The 21740-nt window shown below is 42.7% G+C and overlaps 1 protein-coding gene across 1 annotated transcript in view; it reads right to left on the bottom strand.

Annotated features, from left to right (window-relative positions):
* The window catches only part of LOC115163529 (protein Aster-B-like), a 103771-nt gene that overhangs the window by 50137 nt on the left and 31894 nt on the right, over positions 1-21740 (bottom strand). The window contains exons 3-4 of the mRNA XM_029715509.1: positions 15318-15395; positions 13395-13421 (exon numbers count right to left, since the gene is read on the bottom strand). Of these exons, the coding sequence (XP_029571369.1) occupies positions 13395-13421; positions 15318-15395 (105 nt within the window). The remainder of the gene's footprint in view (positions 1-13394; positions 13422-15317; positions 15396-21740) is intronic.

Below are 21740 nucleotides of genomic sequence, written 5' to 3' on the forward strand. Positions count from 1 at the left end.
GCTTAAGGACAACAAAGTCAAGGTATTGGAGTGGCCATCACAAAGCCCTGACCTCAATCCCATAGAACATTTGTGGGCAGAACTGAAAAAGCATGTATGCGCAAGGAGGCCTACAAACCTGACTCAGTTACACCAGCTCTGTCAGGAGGAATGGGCCAAAATTTACCCATCTTATTGTGGGAAGCTGGTGCAAGGCAAGCCGAAACGTTTGACCCAAGTTAAACAATTTAAAGGCAATACTACCAAATACTAATTGAGTGTATGTAAACTTCTGATCCACTGGGAATGTGATGAAAGAAACAAAAACTGAAATAAATCATTCTCTCTACTGTTATTCTGACATTTCACATTCTTAAAATAAAGTGGGGATCCTAACTGACCTAAGAGAGGGATTTTTTACGAGGATGAAATGACGAATTGTGAAAAACTTTGTTTAAATTTATTTGGCTAAGGTGTATGTAAACTTCTGACTTCAACTGTTTATTTGGTATTTTTCCAGACCCCAGAAAGAATACTCCGTTGCAATAGAGATGAATGGGACGCATCACTATCAAAGTCAGGAGTAATTCACCTGCTGTTTGAGGCCATATGTGGACGTTGCCTGCTGTTTTCAATCAAACACACATACACACACACACAAAGGCCTTTTCATCAGTTTACTGTTGGTTGTCATGCCACAAAACCCCAAAAGACATTCAAGGATGGAACTTGAGTTATTTTGAGCTGAGCAGATGATCCACGCCACTCACTGTGAAAAAGCAGCATCATTTAACAAAGCTTCCACAAAACAGCCTTGCAACCCCAAACATCCCATTCCAAAAACCTACAAAGAGAAATAAAACATCCTTCTACAGTCCCACCTCAGAGGATGAAAATAATTGATGGAAAGCTGTGATTACATCATTATCAGGTCATGTACCCCCAAGAGGGTGGTTACATTGTACTCTGATGGAAATCAAAAACTGACACAAACAACACGTATTACATAGCTCTGCTTGCGTAATATCAGAGGTGATCTATTACCCCAATGGTTTGACATATTTAGTTGTGCTTCCTTATTTGACAAATCCACCAGGACAATTGGAGTGGGGCGAATGCACCAAGGTAACTCTGGTGAAGCATTCTGTTAAAATACATCTAGCCTGGATCTGTTAAAATACATCTAGCCTAGATCTATTTTTAGGATACAGCTGTCCTGTTCCTTAGGGACATACAATACAGTACAGTGGTGGACCACCTCTGGATCAGCTAACCATGTTGACTGTGCAGGCAGTACAGTGCTGGAGAGAGCACACAAAAGCCACGGTGCCTGTCCCTGTACAATGCAATGCTGACCGAGACCTGACAGACCATGGGCTTGCAGATAAGGACAAGTGGCAGCAACTCTAGTACAGTATTTGATGAGACTGTGATATGTGAAGACTGACTGGAGCCATTGGGTCTACACAGTGCCAGGGGCTGTCAGGGCATTCACACCCTATGGAGAGTGCCCCCTCTTGTGGTATTCCTGAATATGGTTACAGCTAAGTGAAGTGTTTCATCTGGGTAGGATATGCATTATAAGCAGTACAGTATGAATGGTGCAATATTGAAGGCTTTGATTTGAGTGTTTTTAAACAAACTACAGTACCTATGTCTGTTTAGTGAATACAGTATATCCTACCTTTGCGTTCTCCATATCAGATTCTTCCACTTCCTCTGCTTGGCCTATCGGTAGAGAAGAAGGTGTGAGACTTTAATATGGCTGAGGAAACGGGACATGGGGAGGCACACAGGCCAATAACCATGATACCTAACTCCCAGTATGCCGCTGGGCGGGGGTGGGAGCACAATGAGATTTCTGTCAGTTCACTACAGCCCACTGGCGGTGAGTCAGTATCTGTATACCTGGTTCTCTGTTGAATAGAATGCAGCAGATCCCCCATTGTTTAAGGAGGCCCAAGCTAGCAGACGCCTGAGGATATGAACATTGTCCCTGTCTGGCTTTGCTCAACATGATAAAGGAACGGCATGATCTTTAACAGCTGAGGATGATGTGTGCTCTGTTCCTGCTATATTATTATAAAGAGTGTGTGTGGATAATGGCATAAGAGACACAGACAGGCTTCATTCAGATTATAATAATAGAGCCAACTCTGTGATATCTACTTATATCAAAATAATAGAGTTATCCTAACCTAACTCATTTAGGGCTACTGGGTTACCAAGGGATGTGTGAAAAATTAAGACCCATATGGTGGAAAGCCCTGCCTCTCTCTAGTGCCCAGTGACTACAGGGAACACAGACAAAACAATCACCCAAGGCCATGGAGTGATGTGTGTGGGAGGCCGGTAGCTCATCCATCCAGGCCTTTCTCTCTCTCTCTCTTCCAATTCATCGCTATCACCAGTGACTCAACATGAGGCGCTGCGCCCACATCTCCCATTAATCACTTTGTTCGGTGGCCTTTAGTTCGTTCTATCAATTCATATCCTCAGAGGATAAGAGCCTTACATTACTGGATTCCACTCACTAGGCAGACTCATAACTTCCCACTGTCTCACTTATGTGTGAAAGTGGGCTTCCCGGCACCCATTAAAGTGGTTCCCTGAGCTTGGCTGGCTGATGATTTTCCATCAAACCCCCTAGTTATTTGGAGGTGAATTCATTCAGCAGATTTTTTGTTGTTGACAAAAATCATAATTTGGCTCAATTTTCCTGAGAGATATTGTTAAATTGGTGGCTTCAATACAGATGACATATTCTACCATCTGCTTTGGTTTATCTGTCCCTCCATACCCTCACAGCTCCCTCTGATCATCCTTTGATAAGTGCCAGACCTCCAGGGCTTTCATCCCACGAGTACGCAGAGTGAGAGAGACCCACGTCCACAGAGAGCTGGCCCCTCTGGGGTAATTAGGGGCTCAGAGGGGTGACGTTGAACCAGGGTGCTTCATATCTCCCCACCCCTGGGCTAGAGGTGGACCGCCCCAGAATGAATAATACATGGAACCTTTAGGCCAACTTGGGAAAATCAATCACGTCTGGACAGATAGGATTCAGATTACACCTCTTGATTTATGAAGTCTGGGAGAGACCTCCCAAAAAAAGAGGGATGGGATGAAAAGTGGAGGGATATTTAGAAACTTAATTTAGGCTCTGCATGTCCTCTTTGAACACATCTGCCAGTCGACAGTTCTCTGTAGTTTTGCCGTATCCCTGGTAAGTTACCCACGTGGGCCTGCAGTGTTTTCATCACCAGCCCACTGCTACTCCACAATTAAGGATCTAACTTAATTACCTAACTGGGTATTGGACAGATGGGCTCTGCCCATAATGACATATTGTGTGTACACCCTGTGGACATGTACCGGTACATGAGTGCCGGTAAGCAATACAATTAGCATTCAGTAGCTTGGCTTCTGATGTGGTGAGATATATGGTTTTACAGTGCCTAAGCAGCAGGATAGATTCACTAATGCTCTTAACAGAATTACAGCCAGTCACCAGAGATCTGATGATTAGTCAGCACATCACAGCAGCTCAGGCTCAGTTCTACCTGCCTGCCTGCAGACACATGGTCTAATGGATGTGTAAGGATGGATCAGTGAGGGGAAAACCATAGTAAAAAATGTACAGTACCCTATTGGTGACAGAGCTGAGAGACATAGAGAACCAGCCATATATATCATTAATACACCAGTTGGAACCACTGAATGACTAGCTGGGTAACTAGCCTCACCTGTGTAGGGAGATCTCAGGTGAGACAGATGCCCACCCAGCATGTAGCAGGAGCTGTTTAAACCATGTGAGACTGTGACTGATAGACTGTCTGACTGGGTGTGTTTGTGTGTATAATTAATAGGCCTTGATGTGGGGACATCAAACTGTTACCGTTGGTGATGGTAAATCTAAAAAAAATCTACCTAAGAACCAAGACACATATATTATTATGTGTGTCAGCGAAACACCTCTTGGTACACTGGTTAACTTGGACCAATCCATTATCTCTAGAATTATCATATCATATTCCATCAATTCTACAAGAGGTGAAAACTAAAGCAAGTGACCCATTTTAATGGGAAGTGTTTGATATAGAGCATTTAGATGGCAATCGCTCTTCTACCTCTCTCACAGTAAATGGTCAATCCTTTCATCCTCTCATTACATTGCAGTAATGGCAGACTGACGTGGGCTTCTCCTAATAGCCCTCTATGTGCTCATTAGTGACAATCATTCAGAGTAATTAAAAAGAGACTGAGAGTTACGTAAGGATAGTAGAAAATTACCTGTCGGGTATTCATCACTGTGGGGTTACAGGGAGTGCCTGCAGGCCGCACTGGGTTCTCAGCTTTACAGGGAACATAAATCTAGCCAAATTACCCCTAATGGAGCCGACTGGGGAGCACAGATCCCAGTACAGATTTGGAAGGCCATCAAGCCGCCTGGAAAATCCCTATACGCCACTGGAGGTCTTAAACAATTATAAACATCTATAATTGTCTAATGTTCTGTAGTGATTTATGCTACTGTCTGCTAACAGGAGTGTTGATCTGATTATGTTACATAGATAAGTGTTGTAACGATCGATCAAATTCCACATACTGTATTACGTTTGTTATGAAGTGCTTAGGGAAGGAAACTGGGGCTGTTGAAACAGTTGCAGGAGGTTAATTGGATATTGAAACAAAATGCATTTAACAAAAAGATTAGAAAGTCAATGTCATCATCAGCAGAAAAAAACGTCTTAAAGGCCCAGTGCAGTCAAAAAGGTGATTTTCCTGTGTTTTATATATTGTGAACATGATGATAATGCCCTTTTAGTATAAGAACTGTTTAAAAAGACCGCCTGAAATTTTAGCCTGTTTTGGTGGGATGGAATTTTGGCCTACCTGATGACATCACCAGGCGGTACATTCTTTAATACACCACTAAGAAAGACAGTTCCAAACCGCCAATAACATTTAGTTTTCAGTTTTCCCCTCCCCACTCAGACCACCCCAAACAGTCCTAGCTAAATTCTTGATTGAGAAATTTCTCTTTGCTAAGAAGCTATTTTTGTTTATTTTTGACCATTTTAATTGAAAATAATCACAGTAAGGCAGAAAAAAAATAGAAAAATTGTTACCCAGAAATGATTTGATATTGAGATAAAAACGGCGGCGTTGGACCTTTAACACAGCAGTTTTACACACTACTCACTTAGAAAAAGGAAAGTAGAAAAGTGTACTGCACTTTTATACACATAAGATGACAGTTCTTACTAATGTCAACCTCATATGAAGAGACCACATTCTATTAACAGAGGAAATACTGTAGAAGCAAAAGCAGAATAGACAAATTTTATAAGACTTAATAAACTATAGGTAAAAACTTGATAAGAATCGAGACAAAGAACCTGACCTTGTTTTTGTGCATGGTGAACAGACAGACACCATCCTGTCCCTTCTCCTGGCTCTCATGGCCTCGCCCGCTCTGCTCTCTGTCCCACTGTGTCCCTCTCTCAGCCTCAGTCTGTCACAACACTACTGGCCTGCTATGTCATCCTCCTGGCCTTCACACGTACAATCACCACGTCCCCTCTCACACAACACACCCAAGCTCTAAAAAAAGACAGCTCAAGTCTCATGCCAGCATAAAAAGTGATGTCTAAACGTAGACAGGAAACGTCTCAGTAGATTGGTCTTCTGAGAAACATTAAAACCCACATCCCAAAGAATTAAGTCCAAAGAATTAAGGTTGAGTGACTTGATTGCTTCCATTATAACCATCAATGTAAAAATTGAAAACACAACATCCGACTCTCATCTTCTGCATTGAATTCCATATGGTTGTTAAAAATGTTAAAGTATTTCCTTTGTATTTCCTGTACAACTCTCCAGTAAAGAGGTTGTTTCCTGCTCAGGTCAGGTGCTCTATGGGTAACGTTACATTCCTACAGTACCTCTCCTCCACGGATGCTGCTGCTCTCAACTGTGTGTGGATGAGCAGTTGTACGAAGGAGGATAGATCAAGGATGCGAACGCTCTGATTGGTTGGCTTGCCATGGTGTGTGTGTGGGACGGTTCTTGGTAGGCTCACAGAGATGTGGTTGCCTGATGAGGGTGGTCTTCCTTCTGCTCTCCTCTCTATCAATCTTTCTCCTTCTCCCTCTCCTTTCTTTCTCTTTCTCCCCTCCTTTCTCTCTCTCAGTGCTGTAGGAGCTGCGAGGCATGCATTAGCAGCATAAGCTGCTCTAGACTGGAGCCTTGCGGCGTCTCTGTGAATAGGCACATCAGCACTTATCTCCACTGCACGGAGAGAGAGAGAGGGGAGAGAGGGAATGGGGAGGAGAAGTGCAGCTGCGTCATGACCTCACAGTATCTCCTACAGACATACAGAACTGTGCAAAAGTTTTTGGCAGGTGTGAAAAAATGCTGTAAAGTAAGAATGCTTTCAAAAATAGACATGTTAATAGATTATATTTATCAATTAACTAAATGCAAAGTGAGTGAACAGAAGAAAAATCGAAATCAAATCCATATTTGGTGTGACCACCCTTCGCATTCAAGACAGCATCAATTCTTCTAGGTACACTTGCACAAAGTCAGGGATTTTGTAGGTATATAGTCAGCTGTATGATTAAACAATTATACCAAACAGGTGCTAATGATCATCAATTCAATATGTAGGTTGAAACACAATCATTAACTGAAACAGAAACAGCTGTGTAGAAGGAATAATACTGGGTGAGGAACAGCCAAACTCAGCTAACAAGGTGAGGTTGCTGAAGACAGTTTACTTTCAAAAGTCATACACCATGCCAAGACTGAGCACAGCAACAAGACACAAAGTAGTTATACTGCATCAGCAAGGTCTCTCCCAGGCAGAAATGTCAAGGCAGACAGAGGTTTCCAGATGTCCAAGCTCTTTTGAAGCACAAAGAAACGGGCAACGTTGAGGACCGTAGACGCAGTGGTCGGCCAAGGAAACTTACTGCAGCAGATGAAAGACACATCATGCTTACTTCCCTTCACAATCAGAAGATGTCCAGCAGTGCCATCAGCTCAGAATTGGCAGAAAACAGTGGGACCCTGGTACACCCATCTACTGTCCGGAGAAGTCTGGTCAGAAGTGGCCTCCATGGAAGACTTGCAGTCAAAAAGCCATACCTCCGACGTGGAAACAAGGCCAATTGACTCAACTATGCACAGAAACAGAGGAACTGGGGTGCAGAAAAACGGCAGCAGGTGCTCTGGACTGATGGACTATTTGGCTGTAGCAAAAGGCAGTTTGTTCGCCGAAGGGCTGGACAGCAGCACATGTCTGCAGGCAACAGTGACGCATCGTGGAGGTTCCTTGCAAGTTTGGGGCTGCATTTCTGCAAATGGAGTTGTGTATTTGGTTAGAATCAATGGTCTTCTCAATGCTGAGAAGTACAGGCAGATCCATCATGGGAATACCATCAGGGAGGAATCTGATTGGCCCCAAATGTATTCTGCAGCATGACAACGACCCCAAAAATACAGAAAAAGTAATTAAGAACTATCTTCAGCGTAAAGAAGAACAAGGAGTCCTGGAAGTGATGGTATGGCCCCCACAGAGCCCTGATCTCAACCTCATTGAGTCTGTCTGGGATTACCTAAAGAGAGAGAAGCACCTGAGGCTGCCTAAATCCACAGAAGAACTGTACTTATTTCTCCAAGATGTTTGGGCCAACCTAACTGTCGAGTTCCTTGAAAAACTGTGCGCAAGTGTACCTACAAGAATTGATGCTGTTTTGAAGGCAAAGGGGGGGTCACACCAAATATTGATTTGATGTAGATATTTCTTCTGTTCACTCACTTTGCATTTTGTTAACCTGTTGGGGCTAGGTATTTGCACGGCCGGATAAAAAAACGTACCCGATTTAAACTGGTTACTACTCTTGCCCAGAAATGAGAATATGCATATAATTAGTCGATTTGGATAGAAAACACTCTAAAGTTTCTAAAACTGTTTGAATGGCGTCTGTGAGTATAACAGAACTCATATGGCAGGCCAAAACCTGAGAAGATTCCATACAGGAAGTGCCCTGTCTGACAATTTGTTCTCCTTCTGTGGCATCTTTATTGAAAATACAGCATCTCTTCTGTAACGTGACATTTTCTAAGGCTTCCATCGGCTCTCAGAAGGCGCCAGAAAGTGGAATGACGTCTCTCCTATCTCTGGGCGAAAAACAGCAGGAGATTTTGTGAGTGGTCAGGCTGGGAACAGTGACACTGGAGATGTGCGTTCATGTGAATTCTCAATTTTTTTCTTTCAGCCTTTGAATGAATACAACATCGCCCGGTTGGAATATTATCGCTATTTTACGAGAAAAATAGCATAAAAATTGATTTTAAACAGCGTTTGACATGCTTCTAAGTACGGTAATGGAATATTTTGAATTTTGTTGTCACGAAATGCGCTCGCACGTCACCCTTCGGATACTGACCTGAACGCACGAACAAAACGGAGGTATTTGAATATAACTATGGATTATTTGGAACCAAAACAACATTTGTTGTTGAAGTAGAAGTCCTGGGAGTGCATTCTGACGAAGAACAGCAAAGGTAATCCAATTTTTCTTATAGTAAATCTGAGTTTGGTGAGGGCCAAACTTGGTGGGTGTCAAATTAGCTAGCCGTGATGGCCGGGCTATGTACTCAGAATATTGCAAAATGAGCTTTCGCCGAAAAGCTATTTTAAAATCTGACACCGCGATTGCATAAAGGAGTTCTGTATCTATAATTCTTAAAATAATTGTTATGTATTTTGTGAACGTTAATCATGAGTAATTTAGTAAATTCACCGGAGGTTTGCGGTGGGAATGCTAGTTTTGAACGTCACATGCTAATGTAAAAAGCTGGTATTTGATATAAATATGAACTTCATTGAACAAAACATGCATGTATTGGATGACATAATGTCCTAGGAGTGTCATCTGATGAAGATCAAAGGTTAGTGCTGCATTTAGCTGTGGTTTTGGTTTTTGTGACATTATATGCTAGCTTGAAAAATGGGTGTCTGATTATTTCTGGCTGGGTACTCTCCTGACATAATCTAATGTTTTGCTTTCGTTGTAAAGCCTTTTTGAAATCGGACACTGTGGTTAGATAAAGGAGAGTCTTGTCTTTAAAATGGTGTAAAATAGTCATATGTTTGAAAAATTGAAGTTTTCGGATTTTCGAGGAGTTTGTATTTCGCGCCACGCCCTATCATTGGATATTGGAGCGGTGTTCCGCTAGCGGAACGTCTAGATGTAAGAGGTTTAACAGTAGTGTATTTTGTGTAGATTGTCATTTTTTGTCAACAATTAAATCCATTTGAATCCCACTTTGTAACACAACAAGAGATGAAAAAATGATGTAAATATATATATATATATATATATATATATATATATATATATATATATATATATATATTTACATCAACTTTTTATTATTTCAATTTGTAGGATTTATACAATACATTTACAGATAGATTTTTAAAGATCCCCTCCCACCGGCAATCTGATAGCATGTAAAATAACTAATGAGATAAAAACCAATTCATTAATATTACATAGTAAATCTACTGACCAATACATCATATAGCCTCAGAAATAGTCACAATTATTGATACAGATGTAAAGGCCCATTGGTTAAGAGTTCAGAAATGTATGCTGCTTCTTTTTTCCATGTGTCCAGAGTGAACACCTTGGCCCTGCTTCAGAGGATAAGTTCATTAGAGTTACCAGCCTCAGAAATTGCAGCCAAAATAAATGCTTCATGTAATATTTGTGTTGTGGAGAAATGACCAGGCAGGAGACGGGAGTACAGTTAGTTTCGTTTAGTCAAAACCTCTCATGCTCAACAGCCCCCGGCCCAATAGTGCGCATGTGCATTTACTATTAGGTGTAGTAACAGAACACTGCCGTAATACATTACTGCTTAGTAACAGCATAGTAACTAATATAAACAGATGTAGATCACAGATACTACACTTCACAGAGTTCAAATAACAGACACATCTCAACATCAACTGTTCAGAGGAGACTGCATGAATCAGGCCTTCATGGTCAAATTGCTGCAAATAATCCACTACTAAAGGACACCAATAAGAAGAAGAGACTTGCTTGGGCCAAGCAACATGAGCAATGGACATTAGACCGGTGGGAATTTGTACTTTGGTCCAAATCTAGATTTTTGGTTCCAACCGCCGTGTCTTTGTGAGACGTGGAGTGGGTGAATGGATGATCTCCGCATGTGTATTTCCCACCATAAAGCATGTAGGAGGAGGTGTTATGGTGTGGGGGTGCTTTGCTGGTGACACTGTCTGATTTATTTATAATTCAAGGTACATTAAACCAGCATGGCTACCACAGCATTCTGCAGCAATACGCCATCCCATCTGGTATGGGCTTAGTGGGACTATCATTTGTTTTTAAACAGGACAATGACCCAACACACCTCCAGGCTGTATAAGGGCTATTTTACCAAGAAGGAGAGTGATGGAGTGCTGCATCAGATGACCTGTCTTCCACAATCCCCCGACCTCAACCAAATTGAGATGGTTTGGGATGAGTCGGACCGCAGAGCGAAGGAAAAGCAGCCAACAAGTGCTCAGCATATGTGGGAACTCCTTCAAGACTATTGGAAAAGTATTCCAGGTGAAGCTGGTTGAAAGAATGATTACAGTGTGCAAAGCTGTCATCAAGGCAAAGGGTGGCTATATAAAATATATTTAGATTTGTTTAACACTTTTTTGGTTACTACATGATTTCATATGTGTTATTTCATAGTTTTGAGGTCTTCACTATTATTCTATAATGTAGAAAATAGTAAAAATAAAGAAAAACTCTTGAATGAGTAGGTGTTCTAAATCTTTTGACCGGTATTGTATATCTGTGTAACCTCAATAAAAGTAAGTAACCATGGTAACCCCAGACAAAGTACCTCAAACGTGCCTAAGAATGATGAGGGACTGAGGATCAGCTCCCTGTGTTTTTAGCAGCTTCAACTGCAAACACATCAACATTGTCCTTACAACCCTCTTTCTACCTAAAAAAAACAATATCACGTGAATCAGCAATCCCAACCTTAACACAGAAACAACCAGTCATCCCACATACACACAAATCCATACTAAAACAACACACTGCTGACAGACCTACCAAACTGTGAACTGTGTGTGGATAGCAGGTTCCCCTCCTACACACATACACAATGAGTAATGACAGATGAACAAAGACAACTACCATATTGCACATACAAATCAAAAACGTCATGCATTTCTCATACCTCCCCATTACAATACTATCACTCACCTTTTGGGCTTGTGTCATAAAACAGTGTTACTCAGACCTGGCAAGTGTCTCCACAGGTGTAACTGTCTGAAAACCCTTCAGAATGAAGTGACTGCACACAGATCTTCAAACCCGACCAAACAGAGTAGCTAACAGACGAATCACAGCAACCTGCTGTCCACTAACAAAGCCCTGTTTGTGTCCCACATTGTGACTGATGTTGTTTGTCCAGTAAAAGCAAACAATGACATTCCATGGCTTGCAACTGTATTCACGACTCGCCTTTCCAAATGTAAAGTGTATTCAGACACCTCAGTCAGCAGGGACAAAGCCATCTGTCACATGCAGGGTGGGCGCGCTGGGGTCCATGGGGTGACAGGACAGCAGGTTCCTATACACCACGCCATCTAACCCCATGCTTCTACACCTGCATTGCTTGCTGTTTGGGGTTTTAGGCTGGGTTTCTGTACAGCACTTTGTGACATCAGCTGATGTAAATAGGGTTTTATAAATACATTTGTTTGATCTAGCCCCACAACCTATACACCACACCGTAACCCCACAACCTATACACCACACCGTAACCCCACAACCTATACACCACACCGTAACCCCACAACCTATACACCACACCATAACCCCACATCCTATACACCACACCATAACCCCACAACCTATACACCACACCATAACCCCACAACCTATACACCACACCGTAACCCCACATCCTATACACCACACCGTAACCCCACATCCTATACACCACACCGTAACCCCACATCCTATACACCACACCATAACCCCACATCCTATACACCACAACCTATACACCACACCGTAACCCCACATCCTATACACCACACCGTAACCCCACATCCTATACACCACACCATAACCCCACAACCTACACACCACACTATAACCCCACAACCTATACACCACACCGTAACCCCACATCCTATACACCACACCATAACCCCACAACCTATACACCACACCATAACCCCACAACCTATACACCAACCTATACGCCACACCATAACCCCCCAACCTATACACCACACCGTAACCCCACAACCTATACACCACACCATAACCCCACAACCTATACACCATAACCCCACATCCTATACGCCACACCGTAACCCCACAACCTATACACCTATACACCGCACCATAACCTCACATCCTATACACCACACCGTAACCCCACATCCTATACGCCACACCGTAACCCCACAACCTATACGCCACACCATAACCCCACAACCTATACGCCACACCATAACCCCACATCCTATACACCACACCATAACCCTACAACCTATACACCACACCATAACCCCACATCCTATACACCACACCATAACCCCACATCCGATACACCACACCATAACCCCACAATCTATACACCACAACCCCACATCCTATACACCACACCGTAACCCCACAATCTATACACCACACCATAACCCCACAATCTATACACCACAATCTATACACCACACCATAACCCCACATCCTATACACCACACCATAACCCCACAACCTATACCCCATAACCCCACATCCTATACACCACACCATAACCCCACATCCTATACACCACACCATAACCCCACAACCTATACACCACACCATAACCCCACAACCTATACACCACACCATAACCCCACAACCTATACACCATAACCCCACATCCTATACACCATAACCCCACATCCTATACACCACACCATAACCCCACAACCTATACACCACACCATAACCCCACATCCTATACACCACACCATAACCCCACATCCTATACACCACAACCTATACACCACACCATAACCTCACAACCTATACACCACACCGTAACCCCACAACCTATACACCACACCATAACCCCACATCCTATACACCACACCGTAACCCCACAACCTATACACCACACCATAACCCCACACGCCATGCCATCTAACCCCACAATCTATACACCATACATAACCCTACAACCTATACACAACACCATAAACCCACAACCTATACACCACACCATAAACACAACACCATAACCCCACAGCACAGGATCCACCACCCAGCTGAGAATAGGACGTATAAGTTAGAGTGCAGGCTTACCTGATCTTGTCCGCTGCACTGTCGGACCTGGAAGGCAGAGAAGAGACACAGCAGATGTCACTCACAGGGGCATCCTCATATTCTTCACTCATACAGGTGAATAGCTTGACAAGTCATTGTCTCTCATCATCTTGGTATCTAACAGTGGGGTCAGGCTGTGACCAAAGCCTCAAAATTATCCTGAGAAAAATTGCATAATCAACAGTTATTGTCCAATCGCAGCATTCTACAACAGGCACCAAAACAATGAGAGAAGAGGAGGTCATCCTGGATAATCTTGTAAGCTAGTAAGCAAAGACAACAAACCACAAAATCCACTTGTTGAGGCAAAACCGCTTAAGCTCGTGCAATGAATACTAATGCTAATAACCTAGCCTGCTCCTATGACACCAGAACATCCACACACTGCCACCGGCATCCCAGCTAGCCTACCGGTAAACCAGCTAGCCTGTGCCATGCTGTAGCTGCACTGTGAGCAAACATACTGCTGCAGATAGCCATCAAGAACATCCAGAGCAGACATTAAATATACCTGCAGAGGAGACATGACATTCCATGCCCTCTAAAGCTGGGTACAGACCGTTTACCCCCCAGCAGCAGTAGCAGCAGCCAGTTATTACAAGCAGAGAGAAAAGAGTAGCATGCAGGACAAATCCCATAAGGTCAAACGTAAGGTTCCTATTCGGAGCAGTACACAGAGAAATAGCGCGGGAAAAACTGTAGAGAAAAAGAGCAGTACGGAGAGGAGAGGGGAGCAGGAGAGAGTGAGAGAGCGAGAGAGAGCGAGAGAGAGATAGGAAAGGGAGAGTAGAATGTTGTGGTCTACTGTAGATACTATAGAAGAGAGAGAGAAATAAAGAGAGATAAAAAGGGGGTATTCCAACAGCACCAGCTCAGGCTGCTGACTTTTCAATAATGGTTAATACTCTGTATTTCATTTTATTCAAAGCCATTATCACTGCTTTAAGCTTCCTCACAGTCAATTTGGCTGCGATTTGTTTGAATGTCTAATCTTTTTCTTTCACCACTAAACCACAGTATGACGAATCCATTTTCATTACAAAGACACAGCATTGGAAAGAGGCAGATATGACAGGTGCCTTTGGAAGCTTCAAACAGCCCTTCCTCTTTCCAGAATGAGCTACAGGCCATTGAGTTCCTCCTGATGTGGTATCTCATAGCTGAGGTATGATCCTCTCTCTCGCCAGGCGAGCAGGTAGGCAAGCAGGCAGGTAGGCACCACGCTCTGCTCTCTGTCTGATTTACTTCCCATGCCTGACATTTGTGGTCCCTGAGAACGCTGCAGTATATTCCCACCGCTGACAGAGGTAATATAGAGCTGGAGCTGCAGCCATCCACCCACTCACACACAGCCCAAAAGAGGGAGAGGAGGTAGGTTCCCACATTAAGGAAAAGTATGTTCTCACTCACATTTGAAGCACTGCGACTAACATGTGAATTACAATTGCTAGTAAATTTAGCATGCTTAATTACCACAGGTCACTCACTTAGTGAAGATAACATCAAGTGCCTTGAATCCTTACCTTATATCACAAATTGAAAGGATTACAAATGACTAAACTGAAGAATGACATGCCCCAAAGAAGAACATGTTCATTGCACTCATTACCAACAACATGGAAAACGCATCTAAATGGTCAATAATGGGTGTTCCAATCCAGATGCAGCAGTGCCTAGCAGTGCTGAGGACCAACTGCCATCTAGTGGTGAAAAAGCAGCAGTATAAGGAGCAGACAGAGAATACAGTAATTTCCTGAGCATCCTGATTCATACCGTCAGCGCTCTCCCCTTGCGTTCATCAAACCAGACAAACGATTCAATACTTTTGCATACATACAAAACGTAGAATACAAAACACACAGAATACACATACAAGTAAATTCAGAGTATTCTTGAATTTACCTCTCCTCTAGGTTGAAGGGAGTCAGGAAGCGAGTGGAGTCATCATCATGGCTACTCTGCTGGCTGCTCTGCTGGCTACTGGGTGACAGAACACAACAGAGAGGAACACATGTCACTCACACAATAAATCCGATTCAAAACATACGATGTGGCCCTACCCACTCCTTCAGGTGCATTCATAGAGAATTTCACTGCTACGGCGATTCTGTGTCCTGAGAATGCGAACTTCAGTACGTGTAATACCACAGTATATATACTTCTTAGTTATAACCACTAGATGGCCCTACAAGACACACACAAACACTGTACATGAGTCATACAGAGATAAAGGTCTGTGGTAGAGATGTTCACCTATACTGTGGCACTTAAGAGAATCCCATCAGTCCTGCTGTGCTGCTTGGCTACCCATTAATCCCATTCGATCTCTGTGTGAAGTACTGATTTGATTCCCAGTTGGAGGTATATTAAGTGCATCCAGAAACTTTGAAGACATACAGGTAACTGCCAAAATAAAGGAAACACCAACATAAATTGTCTTAATAGGGTATTGGCCATTACAAGCTGCCAGAACAGCTTCAATGCGCCTTGTCATAGATTCAACAAATGTCTGGATCACTATCGGAGGGATGGGACACCATTCTTCCACTAAAAACTCCATCATTTGGTGTTTTGTTGATGGTGATGGAAAACGCTATCTCAGGCACCACTCCAGAATCTACCATAAGTGTTCAATTGAACACACACACTTTAAACCTCCTGTGCTCTTTTGAGACCCCTCTTTTAAAGTCACTGAGGTCTCTTCTAGTCATGGTAGCAAAAATAATTGGCAACTGGGCATTATTACACATGGCTCTAAGCATGATGGGATGTTAATTGATTAATGAACTCAGGAACCACACCTGTGTGGAAGCACCTGCTTTCAATATACTTCGTATACTTCATTTACTCAAGTGTTTCCTTTATTTTGGCAGTTACCTGTAGGTAGCTGACATGGAGAAATGGGTCAGACATCTGAGGATGATCACGTTCAAAGAACTCTGTGACATTGCCTTTAACATGATCATAAAGGGAAGTTTTACAACATAATACATTTGCATAAGACAGATGTTCAGAATTATCCAATGAGAAGCTGAGAGCTATGTTTCCTTCAGTCTTATTCATGGTATTAAAAAGTATAGTCATTGTTGAAATATTTCTCGTTCATCATGTTGCTTCTGAGGAACCAGTTTAAAACTGCAGACTAGGCTAAATAATGCTTCAGTGAAGAACAGTCAATCATTACGTGTTTGGAGACCTTGTGAAATGGTAGTTGTGTCCATGACTCCAGAGGTTTTTAGAGAGGGCCTTTCTTTTGCTTAGGTAATATGCCCCACTGTCAACTTAAGTTGTGTGGTTTCTCAACTGGCGTGCCAGACAGTGAAGTTCTGCCTAAGTTTTCCAGGTAGTTCAAGGTTGGAGGGAGATATATACCCAAGTGAAACGTTCAGCAATGCCTGGATTGCACCTGCTCTACAAGAAATCAGGTGTAGGTTTTTAGTAAACTCACTGCTCTGAGTTTGTGTGCATGTGTGTGTTGGTTAGACTTTATGCAAGTGTATGGGGTGTATATGCTGCACAGTTGTGCATGCCTCTTTCAGAACACAAGCAATGAAAGTTGGAGGTGGCATGAGGCCTCACTAAATCATTAATAACTCATACACAATTGATTCACTATGTGCTTTGAACATAATAGCTACTGTAGGAGATGTAACAAAACACTGTGAATTTTGAGAGCACTGGCATTACAGACTTAAGAGGCAGCCAGAGTAGTGGTAATGGGGTTCTCTCTGGGCTTTGAATTCATTCCAAAGCAATTGCTTTTCAGGATGGGTTTCTGAGAGACAATCCAAACAAAATTGATGACTTTAATAGACTATAAGACAACCATATATCTTATTATGTTATCTGTATAAGTATCAACAGTGGTTGATTCGCAAGAAATAGCCACTTACAAAAAAACGTGAGCAGGGTTAACATTTGTCATTCACTACATTCCTTAGTTTAAAGCTGAGAAAAACCTGTACACTAAAGGAAAATAATAATCTGCTCCTGGGAATCTATTCAATAAACCATATCAGAAATAACCTTTCTAAAAATGCATTTGGGAGGCATTTCTAATCTCTTCTATTGCATTAGCAACACTTTCCAAGTCTTGTTAACTGCTATCTTTTATCTCCAGTATCTTGTCGAAAGGTTTTGTCTCTGAAATATTCAAATCCACAGGCCAGACAGAGACACTCAAACCTGGTGAAAGATAGTCGTGTTTCCCTAAAATAGTCCAGGTCTTATCTACTCACAACAGAGACTCCACAGGGGCTCAAGCGACTACCACAGACCCCCACAAACACACACACTATACTCACACACTTCCAGACACCCCACACACACACTATACTGAAATACTGCCCCCCCCTTGAAGTGGGAAACAGAGACCAGACTGGAGGAGTTATTACAGGCTCTGAGAGGAGATGGTAAGACCCAAATTTACACCAAATATACACCATAATATAAACTTGACATCGCTGTATTGCATTATGCAGATTGAACACTAACCATGACTTGTTAAACTGTCACAACAAGTTCCATTGTAACTACAGTAGGTTACTCACACTAACCAATGGGTACGTTTGATGTATAACTAGATGACTTATCTAAAACTAACAAATCTTTATTGGATGTCATACAGTACACTTTTTTTTATTTTTTATATCTGTATCAGTTTTGATATCTGTATCAGTTTTGATATTTGGATCAGTTTTGATATCTGGATCAGTTTTTATATCTGGTAAGACACTTAGGAGAATATATTGGAGTTGGCTCTTCTTTAACAGAGTCGTCCCTTGTGTCAGAGATTGGAAATATCTGACCTAAATCTGCTTCAAGGCTAAAAGTGTTTTTCATAACATAAGTCTCTGATTAAAAAGTGGCATACCATGTCTGACTGTCTCACATTCAATCTTACTGCTGCATGAAATAATTATATACAATCCACACTGGGATTTTCATACAAACTGGAATATATTTGCCATTGAAACAGTTGAAACTCTAGACAGACAACAGTACATCTAAGACAACTTCAGACCCTATCAAACATGTTTTCGGCAATGATTAGAAACACTGTTTTGAGTCAGACAAAGCACACATAGTAAGTAGTGTTTTGTCTTGGATTGTGGTACAGAAATTCAGCCAACTCCTAAGGAATAGGGGCTAAACAATGGCCAAGTATTCACCCTTGGTACAGCCTATAGCATTATCAGAAATTAGAGTACTGTACTCACAGCATGTTTGATGGGTGTTCTCTGTGAAGTCCAGCTAAAATGTGCTTAGAATGTCCAGAGAGGTCCAGAAGTCACACAAGCCAGTTTAACTATTAATGCCGTCGTACCATGTTTATACATTAACTGACTAAATACACAGCTAGGTCGCACTTGAGCTTGGACTAAAGCTGTAGTTACCTGTAGCCTTCCCTGTGCAACGCCAGGGTTGTGGGTTCGATTCCCACGGGGGGCCAGTACAAAAAAAAATGCATGAAATGAAATGTATGCATTCACTACTGTAAGTCGCTCTGGATAAGAGAGTCTGCTAAATGACTAAAATGTAAATGTAGCCGTAGAATCTAGAGTCATACATTCCTTCAGGTTACAATATTTACCTTGTGAAACAGACAGATCATAGTCACATTTTTATACACACAATAACCCTTGAGTAAGAATGTAACAATAAAACAATACTTCCTCTGTAACAGATTTACTTTTCGCAATGTTGAAATGATTGAGTTCAGTGTATACAATACAATTTAAGGGCTTTGCCCTGCTTGTTAAAGAGCTAGCGTACGCTAACCCCATTCCGTACAAATGTGCGCAACAGCGACATTCAAATGAGGCTGCAAAGGAAACTAATGGGACTGTAGCGACTGTGTTGACATCAAAATCTGGGGTGTGAACTACGTTTCTATTCAAGCGTTGATTGACATGGTAATGGCTCTATAGTACTGGAGAAAGGGGGGGATAGGGTAAGGGGGGGATACCTAGTCATTTTTTGCGTAATCACTGCAAGCTATCATGACTCTCAAAAGCCGCTGTTTACTTCTGAAGATCACCTTAGCTCCGCCTTAAAAACTCCTTATCACTATCACGCAATAGGTTTCGCTTCCCCATCCACCATTTAAAAAAAAGACCCTAATGGAGCTCATTGCCTTCTTAAATCATGCAGAGATGGGCATCATGAAGGTCTCGTCATTGAATTTGTTGTAAAGGGGAGAAATTGTGCTTAACAATGGTATTGATATTACAGTTGATGTGGAAGTATTACGTTTTTTGGGCGCTAAAATAAGGTCAATTATACGGACCAGCGCGATGTACAAAATGAATTAGTTTACGTTAAAGGTTAGAGCTGCCGCTTTCAAGGAGTGGCACACTAATCCGGACGCTTATAAGAAATCCCGCTATTCCATCAGACAAACCATCAAACAGGCAAAGTGTCAATACAGGAAGGACTAAGATTGAATCCTACTACACCGGCTCTGACGCTCGTCGGATGTGGCAGGGCAAATGTCTTCAATGACATTTTCAACCTCTCCCTGACCGAGTCTGTAATACCTACACGTTTAAAACAGACCACCATAGTCCATGTGCCCAAGAAAGCAAAGGTAACCTGCCTAAATGATTACCGCCCCGTAGCACTCATGTCGGTAGCCATGAAGTGCTTTGAAAGGCTGGTCATCGCTCACATTAGCACATTAATGCCGGAAACTTTAGACCCACTCCAATTCGCATACCACCCCAACAGATCCACAGATGACAATCTCAATCGCACTCCACACTGCCCTTTCCCACCTGGACAAAAGGAACACATATGTGAGAATGCTGTTCAATGACTACAGCTCAGCGTTCAACACCATAGTGCCCACAAAGCTCATCACTAAGCTAAGGACCCTGGGACTAAACACCTCCCTCTGCAACTGGATCCTGGACTTCCTGACGGGCCGCCCCAAGGTGGTAAGGGTAGGCAACAACACATCTGCCATGCTGATCCTCAACACTGGGGCCCCTCAGGGGTGCGTGTTTAATCCCCTCCTGTACTCCCTGTTCACCCACAACTGTGTGGCCAAGCACGACTCCAACACCATCATTAAGTTTGCCAACGACACAACAGTGGTAGGCCTGATCACCGACAACGATGAGACAGCCTATAGGGAGGAGGTCAGAGACCTGGCAGTGTGGTGCCAGGACAACAACCTCTCCCTTAATGTGAGCAAGACAAAGGAGCTGATCGTGGACTATAGGAAAAGGTGGGCCGAACAGGCCCCTATTAACATTGACGGGGCTGAAGTGGAGCGGATCGGGAGTTTCAAGTTCCTTGGTGTCCACATCACCAACGAACTATCATGGTCCAAACACACCAAGACAGTTGTGAAGAAGGCACGACAACACCTTTTCCCACTTCCCACTCAAAAAGTTCTACAGCTGCACCATCGAGAGCCTCCTGACCGGTTGCATCACCGCCTGGTATGGCAACTGCTTGGCATCTGACCGCAAGGCGCTACAGAGGGTAGTGCGTATTGCCCAGTACACCACTGGGGCCAAGCTTCCTGACATCCAGGACCAATATACTAGGCGGTGTGAAAGGAAGGCTCTAGTCATTCAAGTCATAGACTGTTTTCTCTGTTACCGCACGACAAGCGGTACCGGAGCGCCAAATCTAGGACCAAAAGGCTCCTTAACAGCTTCTACCCCATAGCCATAAAACTGCTGAACAATTAATCAAATGGCCACCCAGACTATTTACATTGACTCCTTTACAAATGACCTCAACTAATCTGTACCCCCACACATTGACTCGATACTGGTACCCCCTGCATATTGCCATGTAATTTTCAAATGTTATTATTTTTTTTACTTTTGTTTATTTAGTAAATATTTTCATAACTTTATTTATTGAACTGAATTGTTGGTTAGGGGCTTGTAAGTAAGCATTTCACGGTAAGGTCTACTACACCTGTTGTATTCGGCACGTGACAAATACAATTTCATTTGATATTTTGTGGTGACGGACAATTACAACACAAGGAATGCTTATTGCATTGCTTTCAAGTATACTGACAATGGCCTTGAACCAGATGTGACTACAATGGCTTCACCTGAGGCTTGCTACAGACAGAACCTCACTGCAAACAAGGAAACCTGGAACCTGTACTTTATTGGTGTGCAAAGGCTAGAATGAGAGATCATCCATTTTCAGGGATATACAGTGGGAGTGAATAATGCATGAAGTAAATGTATTGTGGTGTTGCGACTGCGAGGGGCTGCACATATAATCTCTAACATGGCCATCGTATTGTAACGGAAAGCCAGCCAGTGGACGTAGAGCTTCCAGCAGACCATC

This window comes from Salmo trutta, chromosome 26 (genome assembly GCF_901001165.1).
Source record: "Salmo trutta chromosome 26, fSalTru1.1, whole genome shotgun sequence".
Taxonomy (NCBI): domain Eukaryota; kingdom Metazoa; phylum Chordata; class Actinopteri; order Salmoniformes; family Salmonidae; genus Salmo; species Salmo trutta.